The 11,086-nt window shown below is 36.6% G+C and overlaps 1 protein-coding gene across 1 annotated transcript; it reads right to left on the bottom strand.

Annotated features, from left to right (window-relative positions):
* Positions 1–230: 230 nt before the first annotated feature.
* On the bottom strand, positions 231–4,733 carry LOC121406508. Its single transcript, XM_041597518.1, has 6 exons — positions 4,461–4,733; positions 3,774–3,849; positions 3,180–3,243; positions 1,776–1,897; positions 1,020–1,047; positions 231–538 (listed from the first exon to the last, which is right to left on the bottom strand). The coding sequence occupies exons 1-6, from the start codon at positions 4,573–4,575 to the stop codon at positions 437–439; spliced, it is 507 nt and encodes a 168-aa protein (XP_041453452.1). The 5' UTR covers positions 4,576–4,733; the 3' UTR covers positions 231–436.
* Positions 4,734–11,086: the final 6,353 nt, after the last annotated feature.

Below are 11,086 nucleotides of genomic sequence, written 5' to 3'. Positions count from 1 at the left end.
CCAGGGTATTTGCCTGAGGTGGGGGGGGGGGGGGTTATGGCCTAGAGGTGATATCATTACTATCTCCTGTTTGCAGAATGGGAATCCAGGCCTCTCATAGTTTTTTCTTTCTCATTTTCCTTTTTCCCCCCTTACTTGAAAATCAGGCGGTGCCCCTAGTGCTACCCCTGGCTGTGCAGCAGATGTTGCACAGTAAACATGGATAACTAAGGAAGGATGGATAACATTTGATTTTTTTATGATATTCATTTTTTTCTAATAAAACTGCTGATTTTTAAATTCATATGTTTGTCACAAAGGGTACCCATTTCTATGTAGCAATATTTCTTTTAAGGACCTAATCCTATAAATAACATTTCAAAAAACTTTATTTTGATGATTGAAACAAATTTATCTGAATTAAAACAATTTGCACATGAGGATCCTTGACCAGAGCTCAAACAACGGTTGCCAATTTAATGTTTGCCCCATAGAGCATGATATCACTACACTGGTAGAATTCTTTCGGAGCTTGCGGGTTCTGTGTCACGTAAGCGACCTAGAATGACAATGAAACAAGACAAAAGGACACAGAAGGTTAGGACTTACTATCAATCAGACACCTGCTAGAAATGAATTGTGAAATACATGTACATTAGTTGAATGATATTTCACAAAGGGTGGCTTGGGAGGTGTTGCAAGAAAGCAATCAATTGCAAATTTACAAGTGATCAGTTTTGACTAAAGAAAATCAATTAATACTTAAGCAGACTAGCGATCGATCAATGAGAAATTTGCAATTTATTGCAAGAATTATTTTGATTTGGGGACCAATGACTTGAAATCTAAATAATGCAAGTTATCAAACTCTCCAAAAACGCAAATGAACACCCAATGGTTGAAGTTGACACACCTTTGCGAATTCAGGCCAGAGTCCTTATGACAGCTCATTCCGATACTTGGAAATGGTATACACATAATGGTAAAAGCAATCTGAATTCTAACATTGTTATGTGAAATAATGAAAGTCATTTCTTTACCTGCAATGTCCCTGGCTTATCCAACGGCCTGAAAGATAAGAAAAGATCAGAATGATAAATTGATTTACAGGTTCTGAAAGATGCTCCTTTGCAAATGCTCTCACATAGAAATGCACATTGAGCCATATCAAACCAGAAATCTAACTGATCATAATGCTCACATCATAGCATTTTCAATAGCATATCAAAATTCTATTATGCATATCTCTAATAAAATTTTGTCAGTGACTTGAAATATATAGGCCTAACTACACCCAAAACTATATTTTCATTATTGCAATTCACGGATGGGAATGCCTCATCGCCATGTTCACAGAAAAAGCCATGAATTTTAATCACTCAATAACCAGCAAGGTGGCCCAGTGGATTAGTCTCAAGCCTCTGAAACAGAGCGTCATGGGTTCCCATCCCAGCCATAGCATAATTTCCTTTGACAATGTGCTTCACTCAACCCAGGTGAGGTACATGCGTACCTGGCAGGAATTAATACCTTGACATGCTTGTGCACTGTAAAAATGCTTGTCGAGCTAAGGCTAATAATATCCACATTCCTTTAATAATAATAATAATAATACCCAATTTTTATAAAGCGCTTTTCCCAGAATGGCCCAAAGCGCATTACAGCATATTATTACCCCGGTCATTGGATTCATTTCAATCCCGCACTTTGGAAGCACATAAAGATGTTAAGAGATACATGATATGCACTTCACAAGAACAGAGTATCATTATTGTTAAAAGGATTTGTAAACTCACATGAATGGCATGGTGACGTTCATAGAGTAGAGAGTGAGGGATGGGTCCGGAGTATCGTTGGTAGAATGTAACAGCTTGAAAGTCTGCTCTTCATCAAAACTCACAGATATTTTGAAGTATCCCTGTTGGTCAATCAAAATTAATTTGCCTCAATTTTGATATCATACATACTATATACATGTATTTACATTACCATTAATAGTGTTACTCTTTCTGAAAAATCAAGTTTCGGATAATAGCACTGTGGTCACCAGACAAAAAACATTTTTTAGTACTTGCCTTATTGTCAGTTTACTAATAATTAATCAAAATTCTAAGAAATCTCTTCATGACTTCTTAAAAATTGCCAGAAAAGATAATTCTAAATTTCAATTATTCTCTTTCGCCTTTCATTTTTATATTTATCACTCCACCTCCCAACAGCCCTCTGCAGAACTAACGACATGGCAAACCGTAACCCACCCCCATGTTAACAACTGAACTGAACATATATATGTATATATATATATATAATTGGCTTTCAGTGTTGAAAATTTCTATTCACTTATCAGTAAAAACTGATAAGCCTATACATAAAGGTCTGTATTCTGAAGTCAGGTTTAAAATAAATTAAACCCTGGTTTAAAGTTCTGGTTTATCTATGGAGAGCCAATTGGGATACATATCCATAACAGTGCACATTCAATTTATCAACTCACATGACACCCAAATTGTTCATTATTGTCTGGGAATTACAACTGACATATTTCTCTTCCGTATGAAAGCAAAAGGAAACAAAATAGTAACCAAAGATATGTACCATGTAAACAGATTTTTTTAATGTTTGGCTCCCCATAATTTTAGCACAGAGTTAGACCTTGGTCTAAATTAAACCTGACTTCGGAATAAGGGCCAAATTGTCCAAAACTTTGAACTATTGGTTGTGATGTATCTCAAAGGAGAATTAAGAATACAACCATACCAACAAGGTCAAGTACGTTCCAGATAAGATTTACAATGTACATTTAAGATAAAGGTCACTTCAGTAAATCATTCTGTACTTTATTATGGAAGCACAGGTCACCTGACAAATTCTAAATCAAAGGTTGCTAACAATTGACTAATTGATTGATTCTATTTCTGTTTTCACATCAGAGATGAGTGTAAAAGACAACATAATTACTCAAAGGTGATATATAAATAATCAAGTATTCAATAATTGTATAGTCCTTCTCATTTGTAATTGAGAATTCATTTCATGTAAAATACATTTTTCATTTCAGTTGCTGAAATATTTGCACAAGTTTGATCAATGAAAGGTCTGAATTTAAATTACATTTCTACATATAATTCAGTTAGATTTGCAGAAAATATGAAAAACTGATGAAAATTGAAATTATTTCTATTCATGAAATAAAAACTTACCGGGTTACTTGCGTAATAATGATCAAGGTTTTTCTGGAAAGTAACAGTAAAATTGCTGCCCTCCCTGAGTTGCAAAGAAAAAAAAGGGTCATTAAGAAAAAAAGCTTGTCATCATCACTTTTGTGATTAAAAGTGAATATTTATTTCCAATCAATACTTAACCAAATGTGGTTATGGAAAAACTTTTAAAAATTTGAGTAAGCCTTACTTTAAAATCCAAGTAATAGAGATTAATGATAGATTAATAACATTTTTTAATTTACATTTATTGCTGTGGTACATGCAAATGTATCTTTGTTGCTGAATACTATCTGAAGTGGGTGTGTCAAGAACATTATATTCACATCATTATTATGTTTATCCACTGTCTGTACTGTTGGTATCTAGTACATTGTATTATCTTTTGTACAGGATATTTTCCATTTTCAAAAATCAATTATCAGCCCCATTTTCCCTCACACTTTATACTAAGAGGAAATATTTTGATTTGGTGCTCCAATAATATTTGAATTAGATCAGATTTCACATTGCAATTTGTTATATCAATCTAGTTATGATTTTATTTCTGATTCATTTAAACCAACATGCACTTACTTGATAGCAAGAGTAGCTCCTGTGCTGGCATTACGACCACCACACGGACCAGAAGTCAATCCGCAGTCCGCAGATGCTACAGTTAAAAAAACCCATAAAAATGCTGGTCTGTTTTCAATTCATTATTGTTATATACATATCAAAATCATTTTCAGTTCATTGATACTTAAGTTCCTTGACTGCACATAGTCAGAAACACTTCTGAATCTGAGTCAAAGTTAGACTCTGGAACTACGTTTCATTACTATCTCAATCTAACCATCAGATCAATTAAGTATCAAATGTAATTAAGAGCTGTAATAATAATCATAACAAATTTACCATGAGTGACATCACAAGCTGTTAATAAATCAAAGTATTTAATTTTAGTCTTTAGAATGCAAGGCAAATTGTCCACTGTTTATAGAATGAGACATCTGTAAGAAAATTGTAATAAATTAAATATAATAGCAATGGACCCAACAGTCAACACTGATTCAATCAGAGATTGTATTATAGAACAAGACATCATAGTATCATAGGCATTGCTGATTGCATTACCCTATTTCTGTGTTGCGTTGTATTCTAAAGGTAAGTCACAGACTCAATTAGTACCATACAAACAGGGTGATTATTGCAGACTGCAAGTGTATACGATGGAGATCAAACTTCAGGATTCTACGACGACGGCCACACGAGCTCACGTACCTTCTTTGTTAATGCCCATCATTGAGCCGCGTTGTGGAGGGCTCAGCAAACACAGGTGGGCTGTCCCGGTGGAGACGATTGCACAAAATATGGTCACGAATACTAGATTCTTCATATTATTCTCAGTTTTAATGACTCTACTTGTAAAATGGTGTCGAAAATTACCCAATAACAGCTACTTATGAGACCGTTCGTGCAGATCCAAGACTCTGAATCATGTACGCCTAAAAACGTAAACAGAATGTGTTGTGCAACTCGTGTCACATGACCACACATGTGACACAGTTCATAATTCAGTGGTCACATGACACAACCCTGGGAATTTTCTAGGGTTGTCAACAGAACTAATTGTATGTTGTTCGTTTTTGCATGTAGAGGTCCACAATTTTGAGAAGGATTTTCTTCTTCTTCTTCTTAATTATCACCAATAGAGAGGGACAGACAAGATTCTGTTCGTACTCCATTAGTGTCAGTTTCTTGAAATAGGCCTACATATTTTCCCTTTTACTTAATTGAATATAATATCAAATAACGTAAACAAAGTTATTTTTCAGGATGAACCTTGGCACGTACCCAAGTTCTCTCTCCTAGTCTTAAGCTTTTTCTTTATACTCTAATGTGTTTTTCTTGTATATGATTTCAAGTCCACTATGGATTTTTCTTCTACTTTTCAATCTTCCACCTACAATATTTTATTTCTGAAAACTGATACAGGGACGTCGGCTTACTGGAAACAACTTCTGGCGTTTCAGCATGTTTTGCTCTATTATATCAGTGTATATTATTGCAAGCTACTGTGATTTACAACGAAATCCAAGTTACTTATCACTGTGGAAACAAGATGTAAAACAAGAGTTTAAATTTCGATGTTTTAATACAGGACAAGGCCGCTTTTCTCTGCCACACGTTTCCGCGCAAATTATGGAAGAAAGCGCACATCTCCAGCATGAGAAGGCCATTTGAAACAGATTCTGTGTATATTGTCGCAATCTAGGAGCTCTAACTTATAGACTTCTGAACAAAGTTCTATAAATCGAAGGGACACGTCCCCTCCACCCCCCCCCTGCACCAGGTCGCTCCCAACTAAAGCTAGCCAGACCCTGAAGGGCATGTCTGCATCTGGTAAACATCTTATGACTGGCACTTAATGTGTTCATTAGCATGTTTGGCGTCTGCATTTTCAAAAAGAGAGCTGACATCAAGTGACAGTTGAAGAATAATTTGAAGAGACCTCGAAGAAGCAGGACGAGTTTGAGGGAAGCTCGAGGGTTCTTCAAGCACTGTCGATGTCCGAAGGAGCCGAGCGAAAAGCTAAGATCACCGTGAACGATCTCGAACGCAGTTCTTTCAAAACGTCAATTACGCCTACAGTTACAATTTCATGGCTTGCGTTTCAACTCGGTTTACATCCCCGTTTCGTAGTGATTCAATTGTAGGTTTGAATCATTTTCATCTCTGTATTTTCGGATGCTTTTCCGAAAGGTGCATTAAATGGTGAATTATGTCCGAAAACTTCGCAAGGAATATCACTGGCGTACAGATGAGGGGGGGGGGGGCTTGAGGTCACGGACCCCCTAAATTTTCACGACCAAGAAAAAAATGGAAAATATAAAGAAAGGGAGTGAAAATTAATTTTGATTTGTGATTTCTATTGTAAAAGTTCGATTTTTTTTTATTAAAAAGGTCAAAGTTTATCTCTCTCTTCGCTCGCAGCTTCTAAGAAACTTGGACGCGTGCACCATAGGGTTAAAAAAAATATTCAAAATATTTGTCTCATTACGCTACTGGCTCGTACACTAAAGAGTAGATGTTAAAAGGATAAGTCAAATCATCATTGAAGCTGTCATGAAATGTCATTTAAAAAATCCCTTTAACAGGATTCTTACGTTGACCCAGTTGACGGGATTGACCATTTTTGTCAATCATAAACCAGACCCGGGGGGGGGGGGTAGTCGGGGCATTATTGATATACACAACACACGACATGTCTACAAAACTGATGCATTGTTTCATTAAAAAGCGTTTTCCGTATCCGTGTATATCATCGAGCATAACGTGATACTAATTCGATCCTTTTTTTCTCGTAGGCGGTTTTGGCGGTTACATCCCCACAACCGAACCCCTTTCTGGAGGGGTTTCTAGCCGTTATCTTTCATCATCTGGGCCAGGTGTATGCAAATGCTCGATTCTGCGAGAAATGTAGCCTGGAACAAAATAGGCGATGTCGAAAGTCAGATACATATTAAATCGTTTGAAATAGCATGACGCCAACATATTGTTTTCATTTCGATTCTTTGATCAGTGTATATAATAACCCAACTACTTTCATATTGTTTTTCCCCCATTTTGAATCATCTTTACTCCCTACCATCGGCGTAATGATTAAACATTTTTGAGGGATAAGCATGGTATGTGAAAAAATTCTAAATAGCTTCAAATTTCAAAAGAGCAAAGCGAGCGACCAAAAAAATTTGACAATCTTTATACAAAAAGCTAATTTGGTGATACATTTTGAAAATATCTAGAGAAACCATACAACATTTTACTGTTTTTTTCTTTTCTCATATATTTCTTCATGATGTAGACGGGGGGGGGTGCATGGGGGGCATGGTCCTCAATCCCCAACCCCTGGTAACTTGTATCTTATGTTGTTGGATGTCACCTGCCGACATATTACAAAGATGCGTTTGACATGGGTCTGTAATTATCTCCGATCTCTTACTTCATGTAAATAAATTTGATTTATGTTTTTTACATAATGTAAATTTCATTGACCATTTTTTTCACTTTGCTTTTATTAGTAAGCTTAATTCGCGATCAGCAATATTTTACTCTTGGTATGCATACAGGAATTGATGGAAGTAAAAAAAATCGTTAAAAGACATCACTTTTGGGGTGATTTCATTTTATGTCATTAAATGCTCCAAATATCTATTATGGGCTCGAATGATAACGAAAATTCAAATAGACATGATAGAAGAGTAGGACTGCCATAGATATATAACTCTACACAGCAAAAACTGTGGTGTTAACCGGTGTACATATAGAGGACCACACCATTTATTTTACACCGTCGTTAAATTTGCGGTGTTAGTTTTACACCTATAGGTGTTATTACAACACCTTTGGTTGTTACATTTACACTCTTTGGTGTTATGTTCAATCTTTAGGGTGTAATTTTAACACCTCAGTTTTTACAGTGTATGAGGTCTACTCTATTCTTATATGAATTAAAGAAAAATACACCCGGAAAACATCGTTTAAGGGACAAACATGATGCTCATCATTCAACATGTACACTCTTAAAGTGTTGGGCAACATACTGTCCACACAACAATTGGTTAAAAAGATTTATCCAACTCTGGGTAGTTTTCAACCAATACTTTGGAGTTTTCACCCAAAGCACACACTATTGGTTTAAAACTACCCAGGATTTGATAAAGTTTTAACCAATTGTTGTGTGGAAAGTAATGTTGCCCAGCATTTTAAGAGAGTACACAAGGGGGTTTATTAATCATTAACTCAGATTATGTGACGAGCCTAGATAACTTTAGATTATGCAAATTAAATAGGTCGACCGATACCATACGGAACAATGTTGAAGATCGACAGAGTATCATACTCTGTTAGGAGGCCAGAAATATGGGTCATCTTGACCTATTTGGCGTCACTCGAAATATATACACTCACATCGTCATAATCTTCCCTTTTGCGCTCCATGAATTAATCTTTTAAAACCATCTCGAGTAAAAATACCTCCAAATAACCCACTGTGTTTCCGGTTTCTCAAGCCCGTGAAAGCCCCTGGAGCCGATATGATGCCACTGGATATCTCAAACAATTGTGACCAAGAGGATAAAAATCGGTAACATCATCGAACTCGAGCATCATTGAAGGATCGCATCCTTTTAAGACACCAAAACGAGGTTGCAGCACACCCTCTACCTTGCTGTAATCAATACTTGAACTCGATATTTTATGACGTCATCCATTAGGCCAAGTCATTACCGGTTATTTCATCTCATGGTTTTCCTTTAAAACCGAGTTTTGAAATGTATGCTCATTTTGATTGATTCTTGTGCCTAGAGAGCAACACCACACATTTTGGATAGACGTCATCCGTGCTAAGGCGAGTCTTCATCTTGGCACGTACGGTTCTCCCATAAGAATGATTTTTGAAATGCATTCATAGTTTGATTGATTTTTTTTGCACCGTATGAGCAAAACCACATTTTTTGTGGGATAAAACTGAGGGGGGGGGGGACTCACGTATAAGGCAGTATGGGTATGTCACCATATGTGTACAACCGTTAAGACCCCATTTTCACGCCTTGCATGCAGTTCCCAAGCATTCTCGTTTTCACTTTTTTTTCTTTATTTGACCAGCCCGTCTCCCCCATTCCTACACTGCAAAAACGCCGGTGTTAATTTGACACCAGCCTGGTATCTATATATATCGGTCCACACCAGAGAAGCGTTGAAACAACACCAGTTAAGAATCAAACCGATATTGGGTTTAACACTAATTGGTGTTGCTTAAATGCCATATTGGTGTTAGCCTAAAGCCAAACCGGTGTTGTTTCTACACCTCTTCGGTATATGTGGACCGATATGAATACCAGGCTGGTATTAAATTAACACCGGCGTTTTTGCAGTGTAGGAATGGGGGAGACGGGCTGGTCAAATAAAGAAAAAAAGTGAAAACGAGAATGCTTGGGAACTGCATGCAAGGCGTGAAAATGGGGTCTTACACATACGGTGACATACCCATACTGCCTTATACGTGAGTGCCTCCCCCCTCAGTTTTATCCCACAATGGGCGAAGATTTCGCCCATTTCATGTTGAATTCCAGTTTCCAAGCACGCACAATTGCATATAGGACTAAGTCTTAATTACAGTTCTTAATTCACACCATTATGAAATATAATGATGAAAAACAACACTTTAGTGTATATCGATATACACAGATAATCATACCAGTCATGGTGTTAATTAGTAGTTCAAAACCAATGGATGTACTGTTATTACAACACCTTTACACTCTTTGGTGTTATGTTCAATCTCTAGGGTGTAATTTTAACACCTTTGGGTGTAGTCCTCTGGGGACACCAACTGGTGTCAAGTTTTAACACCATTTATAGTTTTTACAGTGTAGGATGTCTCTACTCTCTACAACGTAATTGATGACAAACACTAATATCTTTCTAAACCCCACGGTATATTATTTTCGGTTATACTTCGTAATTCCGAAGGTTCGTAATTCCGAAACACGTAAATTGCTTATACCTCGATGTTCGTTAATCCGAACATTTGTGGCGTTATTCCGAAGGTTCGATAATCCGAAAACGAAACAAGGTTCGTTGTTCCGAAGGTTCGTTAGTCCGAAAACTAAAGTTCGTTAATCATTTCGTTTTCGGACTGACGAACCTCATTTCGTTTTCAGATTAACGAACCTTCGGAATTACGAACCTCACTTCGTTTTCGGACTAACGAACCTTCGGAATTACGAAACTCATTTCGTTTTCGGGCTAACGAACCTTCGGAATAACGAACCTTCGGAATATCCGAACCTTCGGAGTAACGAAGCTTCGGAATTACGAATGTATGCGTTATTTTCGGACCTGGCGTTTGAGACGATGACTCTGACTTTGGCCCGAAGGAATGGGAATAGAGTAAGCCAGACGATTCTCTTTTTGTTTTAGTGGAGTTTGTTTCCTGTTGTAATCGATAAGTTGGGAATAAAAGTAATGGATTCCTTTTTAATGAAGAAATATATATGTATGCTGGCTGCAGTAGAACCAAGTCGCCAGCGAATATCTGTCACTTGTATTATTATTGTAGTGTCATCGCCTAAACGAGAGGGGAGGGGAACACTCAATTTTATTGATGTAGACATTAAGATATAGATTGAATTACTATTGGCAATATATGAAGTGTTTAATATGATTTATATAACAACTTTTCTCTTTGAATTCCTTATGCCAAAATGTTTATTTCTTTAAGTCTCAGATAATGGCCATTATTAATTTCAAAATACTGTAGGTTTGAATTTGACAGAGAAGCCATTCATGTGTAACTTAATGAAAATAAATTCGAATGAAATGAAAAGAACGCTTTGCTTTTTCGTCAATATAAGGTTTATTAAAGCAGATATCATTTTAGTTCTGGGCACATAGTGACCATTATGTGCAAAACCTGTGGTGTTAATTGGTGTACAGAGGATTACAACAACCTACTCCGATGTTAAATATCAGCGTTAGTTTAACACCTATGGGTGTTATGACAACGCCTTTGGTCGTTACTTTAACACTCTTTGATGTTATGTTCAATTTCTCGGATGTGATTATAGCATCCTTTGTGTTGGCATCTTATAGGCACACCAACTGCTGTCAGGTTTAACCAGATGGGGGGCTTTGGGCGCTTGCCCTCCCCTAAAAAAAATGCGACAAAGATAAAAGAGAAAGAGAGAGAGAAAAAAAAAGAGAGAAAAGGAATTAAAGAAGGGAAATATATGATATCTATTTCTGAGTATTGTGTCAAAATCTATCATAAATTTTCATTTTTGTCGTAAATATGTCAAAATTTTTTGCTCTTTCGCAACTTTTACAAATTGTGCCAGATACAC

The sequence above is a fragment of the Lytechinus variegatus genome, chromosome 1, assembly GCF_018143015.1.
Source record: "Lytechinus variegatus isolate NC3 chromosome 1, Lvar_3.0, whole genome shotgun sequence".
In the NCBI taxonomy this organism is placed as follows: Eukaryota; Metazoa; Echinodermata; class Echinoidea; order Temnopleuroida; family Toxopneustidae; genus Lytechinus; species Lytechinus variegatus.
This window is presented reverse-complemented; position numbering and strand designations above follow the sequence as displayed.

Excerpts from the sequence above, each read along its gene's own strand:
- LOC121406508 (XM_041597518.1), bottom strand. The coding sequence starts at position 4,575 with ATGAAGAATCTAGTATTCGTGACCATATTTTGTGCAATCGTCTCCACC. Across the intron at positions 3,850-4,460 it reads GATGGGCATTAACAAAGAAG|CATCTGCGGACTGCGGATTG; the intron begins GTACGTGAGCTC and ends TTTTAACTGTAG. Across the intron at positions 3,244-3,773 it reads GGAGCTACTCTTGCTATCAA|GGAGGGCAGCAATTTTACTG; the intron begins GTAAGTGCATGT and ends TTTGCAACTCAG.